This window comes from Eumetopias jubatus, unplaced genomic scaffold (assembly GCF_037043125.1).
Source record: "Eumetopias jubatus isolate StellerSeaLion01/CBP00866 unplaced genomic scaffold, mEumJub1_p1.0 scaffold_12, whole genome shotgun sequence".
NCBI lineage: Eukaryota > Metazoa > Chordata > Mammalia > Carnivora > Otariidae > Eumetopias > Eumetopias jubatus.
Window position 1 is genome coordinate 15,837,773 of NW_028274818.1, and position 22,150 is coordinate 15,859,922.

Genomic DNA, 22,150 nt, shown 5'->3' on the forward strand with positions numbered 1-22,150 from the left:
TTTTCTGTTCAGAGAGTTGCTGCTATTCTTTTCTTCGATCTCCTGTTGAGTTCGTAGGTGTTCAGAATGGTTTGATCCCTATCCACTTGAATTCCTGAGACCAGACGAAATCCAGGTCTCCTACTCCTCCGCCATCTTGCTCTGCCACAATGATTTGGTTTCTAATAAGACACATATTTGTTAGATTCTTTGTTTATTTTTGGTAGGACACAATAGTCAGTAACATTTAACTTTCATATATTTTAATAATATATAGAGATAGTATATCAGCCTATTTGTTTATATGCATGGAACGCATCAACTCATCTTTGTCTTTGGCCTTAACTTATGCCTTATGACATCTGCAGCACAAGCACTTATGCATGTTTTTCCTATTATATATAAACCAAAGACGCTATAGAACACAATCCTGAAAGATCACATGAGCCCTTCTAGTTCTATATGCTGCTCCTTCAGAAACAAACTCTGTTTCTACATCACATTTTCCATACCTGTCATATTATCATCAGCTGCTTCTATATCCCAAAAGAATACTAACTAGTGATCGATAGCCCAGACATGTTTGGCCATGGCCTACACGTGCCCTGGTAGTTCATTTATTTGCCTTGGTGGATTTGCTAGAGTGGAATTTAATCAATAGTTAATTCATTAATTCTGGTCCTTGAGAATGTAGAGTCTATGCTGGATGAAGATAGCTGGCTGGCTTTGGCTTGGACTAAAATATGACAAACAGGAGAGCTGACAGCTTCATTGGGTGCTGGGCTGCCTGGAAAGTTTACTTACTTGTTCTCTATATATAGATAAGCTAAAAAAAATAAATAAAAAAACATAAACAAGAAAGAGATTTTATTAGTTACTGCTAGTATTCCAAAATGCATGATTTCCAGGGGTGAAAATCAAAGGAGAGCAGAGACAGAACACAGATCATGTCTTTCATTTTCTTTAATTGGAAACTATGGCAGTGTTTTCAGCTCCAAATCAGTTCAAGGCTGTATTATTGATGAGGAGTCTGTGGTATAATGTCTTTGTAGCATTTGCAAATAATTGTTTGAAAATTTGCCTGAAGCTACTGAATGATATAAATGATATTTTTACATACCAACTTTTCAGAAACCTTTATGATAGCAGCACAGGCTGTGTGTCTTTAAATGAAGCTTAAACCACTATCATCATTTATAAATCCCCTTATATTTTCAAATTACTTAGTTTGGGGTTGAAAATAGCAAAAGAGGTTATATCTTGTGGAAAAAGAATTTTCCTCTTTTTGCCTCATCAGATTTGAGGTGAAATTTTGAGGCCTCTGTTTTTTTTTTAGAGTATGACTTTTTTTGTATTATCAGAGAATCTCTTCTACCCTTAATTTTCCCTTTCTGATTTCTTTCAGTGACTGAAGTAAAATTTTGTATTTTGTATGTAAAAAAAGATTTTTTCTTTTTTTAATGGAGAGAATGTTGGACTGTAGATGTAATATGTTAAATCAAGTCTTCTTCACCCGTATTTTAAACTCTCTCCCTTACCAATATGGACAACTAGAGACACATTTTAATTTGGATTGGAACTTTCTGTTAGAGTCTTTCTTTCTCTTTCTTCTTTCTTTCTTTCTTTCTTTCTTTCTTTCTTTCTTTCTTTCTTTCTTTCTTTCTTTCTTTCTTTCTTTCTTTCTTTCTTTCTTCTTTCTTTCTTTCTTTCTTTCTTTCTTTCTTTCTTTCTTTCTTTCTTTCTTTCTTTCTTTTTCTTTTTTTCTTCCTTCCTTCCTTCCTTCCTTCCTTCCTTTCTTTCTTTCTTTCTTTCTTTCTTTCTTTCTTTCTTTCTTTCTCTCTCTCTCTCTCTCTCTCTCTCTCTCTCTCTCTCTCTTTCTTTCAAGTAGGCTCTGTGCCCAACATGGGTTCAAACTCACAACCCTAACATCAAGAGTGGCATATTCTACCAACTGAGCCAGCCAGGTGCCCCACTGTTAGTCTTTAAAGGATATGGGAAGGGCGCCTGGGTGGCTCAGTTGGTTAAGCGACTGCCTTCGGCTCAGGTCATGATCCTGGAGTCCCGGGATCGAGTCCCACATTGGCTCCCTGCTCAGCGGGGAGTCTGCTTCTCCCTCTGACCCTCTTCCCTCTCATGCTCTCTATCTCTCATTCTCTCTCTCTCAAATAAATAAATAAAATCTTAAAAGTTTAAAAAAAAATAAATAAAGGATATGGGAAGACCTCTTGAAAGAGATCGTTTGAAGTATATTTACTACTGCTGTACAGATACAATCAAGTCTTATAATTCAGCACTTATTATCTTAATGGCCAGTGAGTTCTGATAACAGACACATTGTTTGATTAAAAGACCTTATAGAATATCGAGCTTTTTCTTAAGACTCTGCCATCAGTACCTCCCATTTCCTAAGCAACCTCTCTTTCCCAAACTCCTTTAACTTCTGTAACTCTGGCAGCTTCTGCTTAGTCCCTGAGGCAGACCGTGTGGATTTCAGCAAAGTCCAGCTCTTCCTAATTCACTTTGGCCTTTAACCGCCACACTGTCCCCTGTGCTCTGAATACCCATTCATTTCTTTTGTTGGGTCCATTCCAAATCCATTTATTCACTGTGGGTGTCCTGAGCAGAAAGACTACTAATCAGGTAGTTTAAATATCACAGTTTTGGTCATTCTGACGTCTCAAAGGCCTCTGGCCCTGTTTTCTCCCCACACTCTAGTCTCATGTATGCAGTTGTCCATTGATTTTCTGTAATGCTCTCCGCCCACCACTTCCACCACCTCAAGCTTCAGCAGTTCATTCTCACCTAACTCATCATCTTTTCCAACAGCCATTTTCACAAATGCACCACCACCTGCGTATTATCACAGAGATCTTTGAATTTTTTAATCCCCTGAGTTGACTAAATACCAATTTTAGTATGTTTTGTTTTGAAGCATGATCTTACATGTATTCCTCTTCTCCATTTCCACCACCACCACCCTGGTTTATGTTTTTACTGTTAAAGTTTATGTAACCAGTTTATGTAGCTGTCTTAATTCAGTGAGATACAAAGAGGTAAAGTCTTTGCTCTTTGCCCACTACTTGCCGCCTTAAACATAATCCTTTGGTTGTCCTCTCCTCAACTCTTGAAAGCCTCTCAGAAACATCTTATGGGTTTTGAATTATTTTTAGTTATGAGTCTCACTTTGGTAATTAAGATTCATGATCAAGTATTAAAAAGTCTTTTCTGTCTCCAGCAAAATATTAAGCTCGTGTCTGGTTCAAAGATTCTACCATGTCACAGGCTCAGCTTGTTCACACCTTGCCCATTCCCTTCTTTCTCTTTCCTTCCTGTCCCCTTTAATCCAGTGTGTCTCCTCTCAATGTTATCATTTCGCTGCCATCACTGAATGACCACCAAAGCCTTCCATGTGTCAGGTGGTACTTTCCTGAACAATTGTGTTTCCCTTGTGAGGTCCCAAGAGGATCTCCACATAGCCAAGTTCCCTGACATGAGGGTTGCCCTCCATAGAGGATCTGTTGTGGTGCCAACAGAGTAGGACATCCCAAGAACACTTCTTGCTGGAGTCTCCTCTTCCTAGAGGGCTGTCATCGTGAGCAGTGTACCTTTAAGCTGGCTCAAGCCTAGCTGGATTGCAGGGCATCTCATGGCTCAGGAGAAGCTCACTGATCTGTGCCATGTGGTTCTCTTCATTTTACCATTCCATTGCAGCTGCTATGGATAATACCTAGCAATCAGGATTCTCTAATCTTTCTCTGAAGGAAAGCACCTTTTCTTTGCTTATATAGACTGTCAAGCTCCATGTCAAGCTGTTTCCAACTCCCTACTATCCTCAGGGGACAGCAACAGATTTTAGATTTAGACATTTCTGCATCTCAGTAAGTTCCAACAATGAGAAACAAGTGCTTCCAATTTCTCTGCTTCCAGTTTCTCTAAGTGACATGTTTTGAATGCCTTCTTTAGCCTCGAGTATGTTTTTAGTGGAAGTTAAGGGGTGGATTTGATGTCACTCTTCACTAAGTAAATAACTCCTTTTTCACTCTTTGCCTCAAAAACCTCCAGTTTTTCCAACACACTCAAAAACAGATCCAGTTATTTCTGTGTCGTACAAAATCCTACATCATCTGCACACCCCCATTCCAGCCTCCCGACACCCATCTGATCTTATTTTCCAACATTCTATCTGTTGTACAGTCCAGTCCAGTCCTACTAGATTCACTGGCTCTTCAACAAGCCAAGCACATTGTTGCCTCTTTGCCTTTACACCTCTTGTTCCCTCTGCTCAGAAGCTCCTCTGGGCTTGCTACATCCCTTCTTTCAAATTTCTGCATGGAAGAACTGGGCTTTCTCAGACCACCAACCTGACATATGATATACTTATGTGTTTCTTTACTGTCCCTCTTCTCCAAGAAAAATTTAAGTTTTATGCAAAAAGGGGCTTTATCTCTCTTGTGCACTGATGAATATAGAACAGTGCCTGACATATAGGAGGCATTTAATAAATATTCACTAAATATTTAGTGAGAGTTTCTAAAACTTTCCTAGAATTCTGTTTATTTTTGGTTGTTTTAGGTGATGGGTCAATGTTAAAGAGGAGTTTTATCCTCAGAAATCAATAGAATCTTGATGTTCCCTTTAGAAATGAAATACCACTTTTAAATGGAGGACTTCAGTATCTGTCATCCTGCTTGGAGCTGTAGTGCAAATTCCTATACAAGAGGGAAACCCCATTCAACATTCTTTTGTACTTGAGGTACTAATGTAGCTCACTGACATTTCTGTCTACCCCAGGTCTCTTCTACTCTAACCTGTCAGGTTATTAATTCTAATGGGGCTTTATATTCTGGCAGTGACAACACTGCACAATCATACTATTTTACTATCAAACTCAGCATGGTATCTGAGGGACTCCATAAACTTTTTTCTTTTATTTAAATTTCCCTCCTTTACTGCTATGTAGCTTATTCATTCATCAAATTGGTCACATTACTCTTTGATACACACGTAGGATGATTCGCACCTCTTACTTTTGTTTATGTTGATTTTCCTGCCATTTTTTTCCCATCCGCATTCCCGAATTCAAGTCCATAGCAATTTGTCCCATGAGACCTTCATTGTTTAGTCTAGAAGACAGTGATCTTTGCTTATGTGTTTTTATAATATCTGTAGCCCAAACACATTTAAACACTTGACTTTCCATTGCTGTATTACATTTACATGCTTCATGTATGCATGTTTTATATCAACTATTACCCAAGGGCACACATTTCATCTTTTGATTTTTCACCTATTACAAGTTATGCTAAACATTCTGATAGATAATTAAATATTCAATAACTCGATTTGAGAGGTGAGAGTTAATATTGTCATCATACAACATTTATTTAATCCTATATTAAAAGTTACCTGATCGTTTGTAATAGCCATAATCTGGAAGAACTTAAGTGTTACATAAATAATTGACAGAAATAACCAAGTTGAATAGAGGAAAAAAAAAAGGTCTTTGTAAACATGATCAGGGAATCTAGATCCCCATCTAGATTGATATCTTAAAGTATCTGAAGATTTTTTTCCTTTTGGCTCAAACATGACCATTTTGACGAAATGTAATAAAATATTAGAATAAAATGTTAAAGAGTGCCAACGGGAACCCTAATTCTTCATAAAAATTCTGTCTGACCTGTAACATGTTAATATTCACCTGTATAAGGGTAGGTGATAAAGAAATGATTTTTTCCCCTACTCCTTTCTATCTTCAGTGTTATTTTGTACTTCTCAAAGAATTGAAAGTGATGATTATTGTGGTGGTGGCCACAGTAGTATATAGTCATAACAGAAGTAGAATAGTAAATCTACGAACAGTGTGACCTAATTAAAAAAAAATAATAACTCCAACTAAAATGCCTGAACAATCAATGAATCCATGTATCAAAATATGTGTAGATATAGTGGTTTTCATCAGAAACTTTATTAAGGTAGCTTAAATTTTAGTCCCTAGTGTTCTGGGAGTTAAATAAACTCCAATCATGACTTTATGAACAAATCAACCCAAAAAATCCATTCAAGGACTTACAGTTGGTTTATTTTTCTGCATGAGCATACAACCTTAACTAATCTAAACCAAAAAGTTTCAGCTTGTTTTCCCAGTATTTAACGTTCATTCCTATGGTATAAGAATGTTTCTTCTATTTTATTTATAAACATTAAAAGGAATGAAACCATCAATCCAGTTAATAATGGTGCATATTTCTGAGATGTCTTTCATTCAAATCAGCAACCAAAAGATTTTTCAGTGTATTCTCTTCGGTTCTAATGAGAGATGAATAGGTGTTAAACTTGTTACTCTTCTTTGATCGTTTACCTTCATGTACCTGACTCAGATCCTCAAAAGCAAAACTGCTCATGTTATCACTAAAAATATAAGCAGTCTCACTTCACACCTATTCTCTGCTAGAAGTTACAATGGTGTGGTATTCTACATGGTGTTTTCTAGACTTTACTAATTCACCGGCTTTTGTAGAGAAGTCAGACCCTTGAATGTCACTTAAATGTAGTCTTTCCTGTAGTTGAATATGCAGTGAATACAAAAGAGGTATCTGGAAAATGTGGAATTAATTTTGAGAGTTGGATAAAAGACCTTAGAATAATAATGGTGACTATACAAGTCACCTATGAAACTGTTCTCTTGTAGGTGACATTAATTTCCTATCTACAGAGTCTTATTAGTGAATGTGTTATGTTTGTACCCCCAAGAAAATGAAATAATTTTCTTTTTTTTTTAGCAGTCTATTAAAATGTCAAGGTTTATCTTGACTGCTGCTTTTTAATGTAAATGTTTGGGCTTAATTGAATTCCTAATATATGATGTCACTTGGAATTCTGATAGGGTCCAGTAGTTTTGCCTGTAAAGATATATTTCTTCTTAAAATGAAAGGTATAACAGTGACAGAAAAGTGGTCACATAAGTTATTGTAAGACTTTTATTGTAAAAATACTTTAAAGTATAGAGATTAAGTTTATGTGTGCTTGCTCTCCTCCAAAGTACCTACTGGAATGTTTTCTATGTAAAAATGCTCTATAACTATTTCTAATTGGTTAATTGTTATAGTTGGAAACTGTAGAATTATAAAACTAGAATTAATCTTGAGTGTCAAAGTTCTACCCCTTTTTTTGAAAATAATGAGAATAAAAATAATTATTATTTTACATTTACTTAGTGTTTTACATTTAGTAGGCTTTCTTTGCCATGCTAAATTGTAAGAATATGTCATATCCAAATCTCTGGGGCTTTATTAAAATTTTTAACTATTCTGCTTATAGAGCTTATTTTAAAAATGCTAAAGATAGTATGGGTGTGTAGTCTAGGCTGTATCATTCTGGCAAGTAGTCCTAAGTGCAGAATTAAAGTTCTATAGCATTAACCTGAGAGTAAATCATTTTACTCAGGGTTGATTCCTAGTGGACAGCTTGATGTTATGATTTCATTTATTTCAACAAATGAAATACTAATAGATCATTGAAAGTGCAATAAAGTTTTGGTCAGATATTATGCCCTTATAGTATACCAACCTCCCCCCAGAAAAGTATACTCATATTTAGAATGAAATTGTTGCTCAACTTTTAAGAATCAAGCATCCCCGAGAATATGATGATGTAAAGATACTTGTTATGGGTATTTCCAATCCTATATTTCTTACCACAAAACAAACCAACTATGATATTTAAAGAATTATTAGAGGGGCACCTGGGTGGCTCAGTAGGTTAAGCATCTGCCTTCAGCTCAGGTCATGATCTCAGGGTCCTGGGATCCAGACCCATTTAGGGCTCCCTGCTCAGCAGGGAGTCTGCTTCTCTCTCTCACTTTGCCCCTCCCCCCTGCTCATGTGCTCTTTCTCTCCTTCTCAAATAAATAAATAATCTTCAAAAAAAAGAATTTTTAGAGAAACAAATCTGTTTGTGTCAGTCAAAAATTAAGATATGTCAAAGTAAAGTGTATTTGGAAGGATTTTGTATCAAGTTTATCACTTGATATAATTTATAAATAATAAATTTATCGATTTTTTTTACCAGTTGGTAAGTTTTTCCACTGATAACAGGATTTTGTCAATTTGGGCATTTATTTTGGCTACAAGTAACAAGACACCCAACAACAGAGGCTTAAGTTCCAGAGATTGTGTATTGTTGCTGGCATTGGTTCAGCTGCACCAAATAACATGGTGGCCTCTCTTGGTGATTCTTATGATCTTTCTCAAGTGGCTGCAAGATGATTGCTATAGTTGCAGACATCATGTTTAGCAAAAAAAGAAAAGGGGCAGGTGATGGCTGTGCCAAGAAAGCTGGAAATTGCCTAGGAACCTTCAGAGGCTCCCACTGTGGTTTTCTAACACATGTCTAGGAGCAGCTTTGTGTGAGCTGGGAGAGGAAGACAAAAGAGAAGGTGATTTTAAGTAGAGATGAGGTCTGCCACATGTTCTAATTTCCACCTTATCATATTACTTGTGTCTTACTTTTCCCAATCCAACCAAATTCTTCTGTTGGTTTTCCTGATTAGACAAAACAATGGTACTTTCTTCTTGTCTCTGTAATTTAAAGTGGGAGATCACTGGACTCCTGTCATGTGTTATCCTCCCAAAAGCTTACATGGTTTTCATCGATTCTCTAAACATATTTTATGGTAGTAGCATCTATGAGCATACATATATTATATATATATTCTTTTGCTTCAGCTTCTTAATTAAGAAGTTGTTGACAAAATGGACCTTTTGACGAATCTGGGAGATTAACTGAAAGTATGTGAGGCTGAGAGCAGTGATGTTAAATGTTGTCTTTTCGGAGGTATTGATTATTCTATCCATTGCAGATCCCTTCAAGTTGATTGGATGTCTCCAGGGAAGCCAAATGGCATTATCCTCGGATATGATGTCTTACGTAGAACATGGCATTCATGCCCTAAAACTCAGAAGTTAAGGAAGGACCACAGTGGTGAGCTCTGCAAGGCAGTGAAGTGTCAAAAACCTAAAACTATCTGTGGAGAGAGGTGCTATTCTCCAGAAGCTCAGGTATATCTTCTCATATGAGTCAGTGAAATATATTTTTCTCACTAAACACTCCAGGTGAAATCACTTGCTTCTTAAACCATGGTTTGTCATGATCAATTTTTCCACTAGTCTATCAGGAAGACCCCGTGGAAAAGAAAGGATGCTTATAAAAACCCTCTCATCCTCATGAGCATCTTAGCCTTCTCATTTTTCATCATCTTCACAGGAAACATTAGTTTATTGAAATGGTAAGGAACTCCCAAATTTGTATTTGATTGAATGACTTGAATTTTCCTTACAACAAATCCATTCAGCTACAAGTGCCTGTTGTTTACATGACACTGATGAGTAACTGTGAGCAGGACCTTCCGTGGTTTGTCAGAAATATTTTAAAATTATGGCCATTTGCAGATTAATGTTCATATTAGTTGCAGTTTAGGAATCAGATCAATAGCACAGCCAGACAACGGAGTTTGTAAATGGCTTTTATTGACAAATGATGCAGAAAATCCTTACTTTGAAGGTAGGATTTCATCTAATGAAATAATGTTCCTATTTGTCAACAACAACATCACACATTTAATGACCAAAGCTGTTACTAAATTCAAAAGATTCACTGCAAAAAGACACAGTAATTAAGAAAGTGAGTTGCTGAAGCAATATGGATCAAAATACAAATGATTACAGCTGACACTGACCAAGCAGTGGCTTTCATCTAAGAAATGTTATAAAACTAGCAGTTACTAACTATACTTTTTTTTGACACATAGGCTCCAGAATTGCCATTATGCCTAAGTTTTACATTATTTTAGGCCATTAAATGTACACAATGAATCATGGAACACTACATCAAAAAACTAATGATGTAATGTATGGTGATTAACATAACATAATAAAAAAACTAAAAAATAAAATAAATGTATACTACCTGATGAACATACCTCCATAAAATAAAATTAAATTTAAGATTTTTGAAGGGAAAAATGCTGGAATAAATTTGCCCATTAAAAATGTTCTCTAGGGGGGCGCCTGGGTGGCTCAGTCGTTAAGTGTCTGCCTTCGGCTCAGGTCATGATCCCAGAGTCCCGCTCCCCCTGCTTGTGTTCCCTCTCTCGCTATGTCTCTCTCTGTCAAATAAATAAAATAAAATCTTAAAAAAATGTTCTCTAGGAGGAAGAAAGAAATCTTTGATGTATTAAGCAAAGGCTTATTTTTATTTTAAGGATTAAGGACATACACAGGTATTGACAGTTAAAGAGAATAAAGGAAGTCAATTAAAAATCTCAAAAGAAAGCAATTGTTTGTAAATTTCTGTTTAGAGTTAACTATGAATATATATTTCTTGGGTGAGAAGTTAGAAAGAGATAGAAAAGAAACTAAGAATTTTTTGGCTAAATCACCACAAATATCAGGAGGATCTGAAACACATGCAAAATTTACCATGTATTCAAACCCCAGTGAACATCAGACCTGGAAGGCTTGTTAAAACACGGATTGCTTGTCCCACCCCCAGAAATTCTGATTTGGCAAATCATGGGTGGAGTGTGAAAATTTGCATTTCTAACATGTTCCCAGGTGATGCCTTTGCATCTGTCCAGGAACCATATTTTGAGAATCACTAGATTACAGACTTGCTTTAGGAAACTATAGAGCAAGGAAAAGGCTATTTATATATTAGGTACACATTTATCAACTCAAGTTATTGAAATTTCCATGTATGTTTTCTGAGGCAGCTAACTTGAAAACTGAATTAGAAGATTAAGAAATATTCTGTTTACGTGGAGAACTCCCAAGAGGAATAATTGCTTGAGCATGTCACTTTGGGGACCCACAAATGATCTAAACCCAAGGGCGCTAGAAAAAATTTACAAGTTTCATGTGGCTAAAGGAGTCTGAAAATGGCAATGGAAGGATGGAGTGAACCAGTTCTAACGTGTCAACACTAAATAAACATTCCAGTGAAAATTCCACAAGAAAATGAAAAGGACTAGAGAAGCTTACTGAAGAAAAAGGCTAGATGTGCTTCAGTGTCTAGAAATGCACTTTATGAGAATTGGACTTTAACAAGTGCTTTAAGACCACACAACAAAGAGCAAGATTTTAGGTCACTGTCATACAACAAGAGGAGGGTATGCGTTGTTTTACCTTGAAAACAAAAATGACCAGCATCCTTAAATCCCAAATAAACATAACAATTTTTTGCTTAAGTCTTAAACATGGGGCATAATTTCAAAATTTACTTTTCACACAGAGTATGACATTAAAGAGAAGGATCACCCAGTTTATCTTTGGCATTAGACTAATTTTGAATCCTCACTGCTAATAACTAAATACAGAAAAGGAAATTCATTACAGTTGGTTTAGCATGGCTACCTGAGAAACCGCAGGAGTATACTTTGAATTTAAGAGCCCTATTTCTTTGTTCTTTGATAATTTTTAAAAAATGAATGAAGTCTATGCTAATGGTGTTTTGAAGACTTAGTCCATGTTCTACCACCTTATACTGAGCTTGATTCACAAGTTGGTGCAAGCTAGAAATAGCAAAGTGCAAAATGGAAAAAGAGAAACCTCTAAATAGTGGTTGATTTTGCCTGCCACAGGAAGCTTCTATCTAATTAAAGTGACTTATGCCTAGTGTAGGTTTTGAGGCTACTTTTCAGCAACTATTTAGCATTTGATTTGTTATATATACAGAGTGTCAGTCTCTCAGACCTCAAGTGAGCGTGCAAATAATTATTTGATTGTTCAAGCACATAATTTCTTCTACAGCTCCTGGAAAAAACACATTGTTAAAAGGGCTTTCCAAAATTAATTTCCATATAAATTTCTTTTTTTTAATATGGTGGCCTATGGCATATACATATATATGTATCATACATACACATATATATGTAAATGTTAGACTTTGTTGAGATTGCCTTGTCTGAAGATTGGGTTCGTAAATAAGTGATCATATAAATTATAAGGAAAAGGCTATTTATTAAAAAAAAAAGATCAATAAAGATAGGTTTCCATAAATGTATTTTCAAATTAAACGGTCATTAAAATAGAAACGTATATATGAAGACAGTTGTTCATTTACAATTCTAAGTCTTCTTTATATTGGGAGCACTGACATTCAAAGGAGAATTCATATTTATAGAGTGTGATAACAGAGCACAAAGCATGATTGAAGTCTAAAAAAGCAACATTGTATCAAATAGCATATATAGAATTTAAATGATGCTGGGAAAATGCATTTTTCAAACTTCTGAATTTTTATCCATAATAGACTACATTTGGTCTCAGGTTAAGTCCTATTAGAATATAATTGTATCACATGAGATATGACGGTATATTACTTTTAATTAAACTGGTATTTCTTTAACCCCAATTCCCACCTTCAGGTTTGTTGTAATGGAGTTCTCTATGACCCCCAGCCTGGGCACCACTGCTGTGAAGAGAAGTATATCCCATTCATTTTGAATTCAACTGTGGTTTGTTGTGGCGGCCGAATACGAGAGGCTCAACCAAATCATCACTGCTGCTCTGGGTATTACACTAGAATTCTACCAGGTGAGGATCATTTCCAGGTGTGCTCAGTGTTGGGGAGCAAGAATTCCTGTCCTCTTTAAGGTCCTTCTAGCTGGACTAAAATCAAATTGACAAGTTACAGATTAACAGGAAAAAATCAAATTTAATACTGTGCCTATAAGGAATTCACAGAAATATGGAAATTCCAAAGACAGTCAGACAAATGAAGTCTATATGTCATTCTGAACTAAGGGGAAGGGGGGAGGGACCTGGGACATCAGAGGAAAGGAACATACTTCATAGAGTGGTAAGAAGAAAAGCAGATGTTTGGTAATTAGATGTTTGCCCTGCCATACAGATGGGTCACTCAGATGAAATTTATCTCTGCTAATGACCCTTATTCTGGGAAAGACCCCCAGTTTGGATTCTTCTATGTAGTTAAGGGAAGAGTAAAATTTTCTCTTCAGTCTGCACGGTCTCGATTGCTTTTAGCTCAAAATAATCGTCATGCCATTGTGGTCCATCTTGGGCGGCTGCCCTTGGCCCTTACATCAGTAATCTGGGAACCTGAAAAAGCCAACACATGATATGCCTGTCAACTATTTCAAGCACCTCCTCAACAAAAATTTAATGACTAAAACATAACCAATGACCTACTTTAAATATTATTTCTTCTTTCAGCTTTGTTGAAATCTAAGCAAGACGAGGTAGGTACTAAGAGAGAGGGAATACAAGGGACTTATGGTATCTATCACATGAGGAAATATATCAAGACCTGGGAACTCCCTTTATTTTGTGACTTTATTTCATTCACATGGCTAAATATTTTCACCATAAATTCTGTGAATTTCTAAGTGTTCCACTCCATGAAGCCATTCTTCATTTCCTCCATTTCTATTCTGAACTATGCATGCATTGTCCCTGGATGGATTATAAACACAAATTCCATTTATCAGAGACGAGTCCACTGTCAGGCTAGGTAGGGCAGAAAGAGGGTTGCCGTAAAGAATAGCAAACAGGGAATTTTCCCTCCTTATCCTTTTTTTTTCTTCTATTAGCTGACTGAATAAGCACTGTCCAAATTTCAACTACACAAAACAATATAATTGAGATTAAAGATAATAACAGTTGGTATTTATAAAACACAAAGTCTGGGGCACAATCTGTATTTAAAGGTTTCACATATGATACCTTAGGTACTTCTCACAACTGTAGGAGATTGGTATTTTATCTAAAGTTTATAAATAAGGAAACAGATTCAGAAAGGATCAGTAACAAAGCCAGATTCAGATAGGTGGGAGTGGAAGAGCTGAAGGGAACATCTCGGCGTTTCTTTCCAAAATCCATATTCAACCCTACTTACTCCTTTTTTTAAATCTGTTATTTACCTTATTATTTTTTCCAAGTTTTTATTTATATTCCAGTTAGTTAACATACAGTGTAATATTAGTTTCAGGTGTAGAATTTAGTGATTCATCACTTACATATAATACTTGGTGCTCATCACAAGCGCCCTCCTTAATACCCATCACCCATTTAACCCATTCCCCCCACCCACCTCCCCTCCAGCAACCCTCAGTTTGTTCTCTATAGTTAAGAATCTGTGTACCCTGATGTTTATAGCAGCATTATCAACAATAGCCATATTATGGGAAGAGCCCAAATGTCCATTGACTGATGAATAGATAAGGAAGATGTGGTGTATAGAATATTACTTAGCCATCAAAAAGAATGAAATCTTGCCATTTGCAACACCATGGATAGAGCTAAAGGGTATTATGCTAAGCAAAATAAGTCAGTCAGAGAGAGACAAATACCATATGATTTCACTCATATGTGGAATCTAAGAAACAAAACAATAGGGAAAAAAAGAGAAAGGCAAATATTTACTCTTATTTAACCAAAATATGTTAATATGTGTTAACATAGTTTTAAAGTGACTATTTCAGACTTCTAAACATCTTCATTACCACCACTGGCAGTTACTGGTAAATATCCTGGAAAAGCCATTGACATACAGATTTTTTTTCCCTTCCACCTAAGTTTAATGCCTATGTCTTCAGAAGCACAGAAAACAGATATGGGACAAAGAGAAGAAAGCTAAGTGTTCAGATGCCCAAAGAAAACTGAATGCTTTGAGATACCTGGTTTAATAGGGAATTTATGCCAAACATCCAGTTAATTCAGGTTATTGTTCAGTGTACCTTGTGTTTGGCATAAATACATTTATCCAAGGTATGAGAATGGAGAAATTATCTTACCCAGCATCCTTTTGCAAAAAATGCTGGAGCAAAAAGGGAAGGTGGAGTAATTAAATATATATAAGCTTATTCAAGGCAGAGACTATCTTTCTACTCTTCATAATTTTTCCTTAATACTAATAGACAAATCTGACTTACAGCAATGCTGTTATTTCTTATTCTCTTGCAAAAATACTTTTATAATTTAATAACTCTTAATCAGCTAGATTTCCCAAGTAAGAAAACACAACGGTGATGGAAATAAGGCATTTGTAGAAAAGGGTTAACTTCTTTATCTGGAAATCATCGTGTTAGGAACTAATCAAATTCTGCCAAATGCTTTACTCTCTCAAAATAGTTTACACTTTGGGAGTTTTCTACTACATTTCCTATCTTCTTTCCCCTGCAAAAAGTGGCCCTGAAAAATATAAATTGATGAGATGGGCATATTCTGTTGTTCTCTTCTTTCTTGTTGTTCAGACCAATGGACCATACCAGGCTTTTCTCTAATTCTAACACAGAACTAAATAATACTGGCTTTATTCCAAAGTCACATTAAAATTTTTAATGTTATGATTTGCAGTGAACTGTTTAAACTCTGAGAAAATATTCTCTGTCCCTTAACATTGATGAAAAATAATTGGTTGTGTCCATCATGACTATTAACTCTTAGATTTGTCTTTCACCTTTCTCAATCCTAACACAAAGTGTCAGGTTTCAAACTAAAAAACAATCTACTTAAAAAAAAAATTCCAAGGTGCCTGGGTGGCTCAGTGAGTTGAGCGTCTGACTCTTGGTTTTGGCTCAGGTCACGATCTCAGGGTTGTGGGATCAGGCCCTGCCTTGGGCTCCATGCTCAGCACCAGAGTCAGCTTATGAATCATGGAACACTACATCAAAAACTAATGATGTAATGTATGGTGATTAACATAACAATAAAAATGAAAAAAAGAAAAAAACCTCTCTCCCTCTTCCTTAGCCCCTCCCTGCCCTTGTGCTCTCTCCCTCTCTTTCTTAAAAAAAAAAAAAAGAAAAGAAAAGAAAAAGAAAAAAATCCAAATAAAATTTAACTCTTTTTTCCTAAAAATAAAATAAGGCGTGGAAGTCCAAAAGTCATTTATTGACATTATACAAAACTTTTTAATAAGTAATTTTTTTGAAACAAGAGTTTTCAAACCTTCATGATCTGCCTATGACACATGCTCACTCAAACCTCAAACATTTTAATAACTTCCAAACTGTTGAGTATGGTCCATATTTGGATTCCTTTTAAGTAGTTCATTTTTCACAGTATTAGAATGCCTACCATGGTGTCAAGGAAAAAAAATGCAATCTCATGGGATAATCAAAGAGAGTGTTTGCTGCAATCATTAATCTCAATGTACCTAAATGAAGAGATTATATTGTGACCTCTATCCTCAGCCAGTGGTCTTTGTTAACTACTTTAACACTGTTTACATCAAGAAAGAAAGCATAGTGACCCTATACCCATCTTGTATCTAAATGCAATTAAAATTCAATCAGTACTCTGTCAGTTCAAGGCTAAGATGGGTATAGGCATTTTGATATTTATAGATAAATCTGAAGTATCGGTTAATAATATTTACTTCATATTTTTCTCACAACTTTATAGAACCTTACAACAAAGAGTGGCAGAGGAAAAAAATGCTTATTCCACTCCCCTTTTTTTATAAATATGCTAATGACCTCAAGCTAAATGTTAATGTGGGTCATTCTTTGATAAGAATAACAATTAACTGTGAAGACTGCATGGTAGCTTTTAGAGAGAAAACATTTTCAAGCCTGTTGTGAAATAGATTCATTTTGAGAGGTTAATGAGAAGGTGACTGATCCTTGTGTCTTATATCTAATAGACCTTTTTTGAGGAAAAAAAATTAGTTTTGTTTCTCATTGATATAATCCAAATCTCTTTTTATAAAGCTTTTTCTTCTGTCAGTGACTGAATAAGAAAATATCTAAACCAATTAATATTTGTTATCCTCAAAACTGCTTTTAAAAAAAGGTTGGTTTGGGCACCTGGGTGGCTCAGTTGGTTAAGCGAATGCCTTCGGCTCAGGTCTTGATGCTGGAGTCTCGGGATCGAGTCCCACATCAGGCTTCCTGCTCAGCGGGGAGTCTGCTTCTCCCTCTGACCCTCTTCCCTCTCGTGCTTTCTATCTCTCATTCTTTCTCTGAAATAAATAAATAAAATCTTTAAAAAAAAATGTTGGTTTTCCACAATATATATATATATAGATGTGGACACTATGTTTCTTCTAAACCCACCGTTGTCCTAAATGATATTTAATTAACTGGTGCTGTCCCTCTACCATGTGGTATGTTATGTTAAAGAAAGTTTGCCAAGAAGATACACTGCTCTCTGGCTGTGGAGATTTAAAAAATATAGCAACCACATTTGAGACCAAGTTTGAAAATCCTTTTACCCAGAGGAATGTAACAAGTACAATAACTTTACTGTTCACAGTAAGCTCATTCCTCCTTCATTGGCCTCTAGTAGAATCAGGATGAAAAATTTAGAATTTTCTTCTGCTTATACATACCATGCTATAGGATCTTTTCACTCTCTCTCTCGATTTCTCTCTGACAAATAAATAAGTAAAATCTTAAAAAAAAAAAGGAAAAGGAAAAAAAAAAGTGCTCCTGGATGGCTCCCTCATTTAACTGTCTGCCTTCAGCTCAGGTCATGATCGAGGCCCACATCAGGCTCCCTGGTCAGGAGAGAGCCTGCTTCTCCCACTTCCTCTGCTGCTCCCCTTGCTTGTGCTCTCTCTCTCTCTGTCAAATAAATAAATAAAATCTTTAAAAAAAAAAAGGAAAGAAAGAAGCCAGTCTCAAAAAGTTACGTCCTGGGAGATTCCATTTATATGACACACGGGAAAACACAAGCTGTGGATATGGGGAAAAATTGCCAAGGGTGATGGGTGGGAGAAGAGCGTTACTGTGAAAGAATAGTATGGAGTTTTGGGGGGTGATGAAACTCATTTGTATCCAAATTGTATTTTTATGTTAAAATTCATAGAATTATGCATCCACCAAAAAGGTCAATTTTAAATGGATGATATTTTTTTAAATAAAAAAATTTTAAACTCATATACCTTAGAATTCTATTTCTATTCTATAAATAGGAAAAGTAAGACTTAGGAACAAGATGAAGTCACTTCCTTAGTGGAGATTGAAATTTGCACAATTAAAAATTAGATTGAGACATTAGAGATACTGTGTTATATAATAATGTGATGACTTCATACATGTAACTTAATATGCTTTTCTGGTATATTGGTAGAGCAGAAAGAAAGAAAATTTATCTCCATTAAAATTACACTGGAAATTCCTGTTAAAAAAAAAGCTAGCAAAAGTGTCCCAGTTAGCTGCAAGTTTGGTTCAACATCCGCAAATCAATCAATGTGATACAATACATTAATAAAAGAAAGAACAAGAACCATATGATCCTCTCAATAGATGCAGAAAAAGCATTTGACAAAGTACAGCATCCTTTCTGGATCAAAACTCTTCAGAGTAGAGGGATAGAGGGTACATACTTCAATATCATAAAAGCCATCTATGAAAAACCCACAGCGAATGTCATTCTCAATGGTGAAGAACTGAGAGCTTTCCCTCCAAGGTCAGGAACACAGCAGGGATGTCCACTATCACCACTGCTACTCAACATAGTATTAGAAGTCCTAGCCACAGCCATCAGACAACAAAAAGAAATCAAAGGCATCCAAATCAGCAAAGAAGAAGTCAAACTCATTCTTTGCAGATGATATGATCCTTTATGTGGAAAACCCAAAAGACTCCACCCCAAAACTGCTAGAACTCAAACAGGAATTCAGTCCAGTGGCAGAATATAAAATCAATGCACAGAAATCAGTGGTATTCCTATACACCACCACCAAGACAGAAGAAAGAGAAATTTAAGGAGTCGATCCCATTTACAATCGCACCCAAAACCATAAGATACCTAGGAATAAATCTAACCAAAGAGGCACAGAATCTGTACTCAGAAAACTATAAAATACTCATGAAAGAAATTGAGGAAGACACAAAGAAATGGAAAAACGTTCCATGCTCATGGATTGGAAGAACAAATACTGTGAAGATGTCAGTGCCACCTAGAGCAATCTACACATTCAATTCAATCCCCATCAAAATACCATCCACACTTTTCAAAGAAATGGAATAAATAATCCTAAAATTTGTATGGAACCAGAAAAGACCTCGAATAGCCAGAGGAATGTTGAAAAAGAAAAGCAAAGCTGGCAGCATCACAATTCCAGACTTCAAGCTCTATTACAAAGCTATAATCATCAAGACAGTATGGTTCTGGCACAAAAACAGACACATAGATCAATGGAATAGAATAGAGAGCCCAGAAATGGACCCTCAACTCTATGGTCAACTAATCTCGACAAAGCAGGAAAGAATGTCCAATGGAAAAAAGACAGTCTCTTCAACCAATGGTGTTGGGAAAATTGGACAGCCACATGCAGAAGAATGAAACTGGACCATTACCATACACCACACACAAAAATAGACTCCAAATGGTTGAAAGACCTAAATGTGAGACAGGAGTCCATCAAAATAAAATCCTAAAGGAGAACACAGGCGGCAACCTCTTCGACCTCAGCCGCAGCAACTTCTTCCTAGAAACATTGCCAAAGGCAAGGGAAGCAAGGGCAAAAATGAACTATTAGGACCTCATAAAGATAAAAAGCTTTTGCACAGCAAAAGAAACAGTCCACAAAACCAAAAGACAACCGACAGAATGGGAGAAGATATTTGCAAATGACATATCAGATAAAGGGCTAGTATCCAAAATCTATAAAGAACTTATTAAACTCAACACCCAAAGAACAAATGATCCAATCAAGAAATGGGCAGAAAACATGAACAGACATTTTTCCAAAGAAGACATCCAATGGCCAACAGACACATGAAAAAGTGCTCAACATCGCTCGGCATCAGGGAAATCCAAATCAACACCTCACTGAGATATCACCTCACACCAGTCAGAATGGCTAAAATTAACAAGTCGGGAAACGACAGACATTGGCGGGGATGCAGAGAAAGGGGAACCCTCCTACACTGTTGGTGGGAATACAAGCTGGTGCAACCACTCTGAAAAACAGTATGGAGGTTCCTCAAAAAATTGAAAATAAAGGTACCATATCATCCAGCAATTGCACTACTGGGTATTTACCCCAAAGATACAAATGTAGGGATCCAAAGGGGTACGTGCACCCCGATGTTTATAGCAGCAATGTCCACAATAGCCAAACTGTGGGAAGAGCCAAGATGTCCATCAACAGATGAATGGATAAAGAAGATGTGGTGTGTATATATATATATATGTATACATACAATGGAATATCATGCAGCCATCAAAAGGAATGAGATCTTGCCATTTGCAATGATGTGGATGGAACTGGAGAGTGTTATGCTGAGCAAAATAAGTCAATCAGAGAAAGACATGTATCATATGACCTCACTGATATGAGGAATTCTTAATCTCAGGAAACAAACTGAGGGTTGCTGGAGTGGTGGGGGGGTGGGAGGGATGGGGTGGCTGGGTGACAGACACTGGGGAGGGTATGTGCTATGGTGAGCGCTGTCAATTGTGTAAGACTATTGAATCACAGACCTGTACCTCTGAAACAAATAATACATTATATGTTAAAAAAAAAAAAAAGGAAGAAGATAGCAGGAGGGGAAGAACAAAGGGGGGGAAATCGGAGGGGGAGAGGAACCATGAGAGACTATGGACTCTGAGAAACAAACTGAGGGTTCTAGAGGGGAGGGGGTGGGGGATGGGTTAGCCTGGTGATGGGTATTAAAGAGGGCACGTTCTGCATGGAGCACTGGGTGTTATACGCCAATAATGAATCATGGAACACTACATCAAAAACTAATGATGTACTGTATGGTGATTAATGTAACATAATAATAATTAAAAAAAAATGTGTCCCAGTTAGAGACTATGCTCCTTATTTCAGGTAGTAATGTGTATGATCATATTCTAATAGAAATACAAAATTCTGTATAGGGTTTTGCTGGTTTGCTGGTTTGATGCTGAGTAACTAGTGGATAAAAATGATGGCTTCACATCTCATTTCTTTCATTTATTAGTTGTTTGACCTTCATTGAGTTACTTTAAGTGATATTAGTGGGAAACTAATGTGTCTGATTTCACTGAGCTCTGGAATTAGAACCCCCAAAGCTTTCATGTGCCAGTAGAAGGAAAGGTTTATAGTAATTGGGGAGCATAAGAGTACACGAAGTTGAGGCATCCTGTAGGTGACAGAAGATAGTCTCTTATGAATTATTCTAGATCAAAGACTCAGGTGTGTCGTGTCCACTTTCATCAGATTACTAAAGTGCAGCCGGTTCATAAAAACTAGGAATCAAATGTCTAATGGACATTGAGATCCTATGAGCTCAGAGATCCACGTTGATTCTTGCTGATTCTAAGAGACCAAGCAATCCTTTATCTAAGCCAACTTTCAGCAGTTGACTGGGGAAGTCACAAATAGCTTCCAACCGTTAAAGAGAAATAGACTTTCTATTTTGCATGACATCACAGTTTCAAATCTAGACCTAGGAATTGTGTTTTGTTCTGAAAACACAGATGCTTGGAAACCATGTCATTTCTGTGCTATCACTGTCAACAAATACAGAGAATCAATTTGTCAAGCTTTCTCAGGAACCTAATGGAAGATCATCCACACATTGTGTAGGAGTGGAGTTTTAAAGCAGAAATCAAGTATCTTCAGTATATTAGTTTCCTAGGGCTCTTGTAACAAATTATTAGAAATGTGGTGGCTTAAAACAACACAGTTTTATTATCTGACATTTCTCATGGTCAGAAGTTCCAAATGGGTCTCACTGGGCCAGAAGCAGTGTGTCAGCCAGGCTGCCTTCTCTTCTGTAGGAAAGAATTTTTACATTTTCCACCTTCCAAAGGCTGCCTACATCCCTTGCCTAGGAGCCTCCTTCCATCTTCCAGCCTTGCAATGGCAGTCAGTCCTTTCTCACATAGCATTATCAAATTCAATTCCATCTGCTATTTTAACATGCTTTTGCCATGTAACACAACATATTCACAGTTTCCAGAGATTAGTACATGGACATCTTTGGGAGGTCATTTTCTGCTTACCACACTGACACTGTGGTTAAATAATTATGAGAATTAAAGTGGCACTTCTGTAAACTCTTGGGGCATAACTATCCCAAGTGAATAAAAAAAAGATACTGTGAGTCTGAGTGCAAGAGTATATGAAAAACTGCTGAGCATAGATCTATTACTCTAAATTAAGCAGCTGTCTTAGGGATTGGAGAGAGGATGGTATCAGGTTGGGA

At 36.4% G+C, this 22,150-nt stretch overlaps 1 protein-coding gene across 1 annotated transcript in view; it reads left to right on the top strand.

Annotated features, from left to right (window-relative positions):
• The window catches only part of USH2A (usherin), a 716,035-nt gene that overhangs the window by 526,412 nt on the left and 167,473 nt on the right, over nt 1–22,150 (top strand). Inside the window, exons 47-48 of the mRNA XM_028104725.2 lie at nt 8,840–9,038; nt 12,404–12,572. Coding sequence (XP_027960526.2) covers nt 8,840–9,038; nt 12,404–12,572 — 368 coding nt within the window. The remainder of the gene's footprint in view (nt 1–8,839; nt 9,039–12,403; nt 12,573–22,150) is intronic.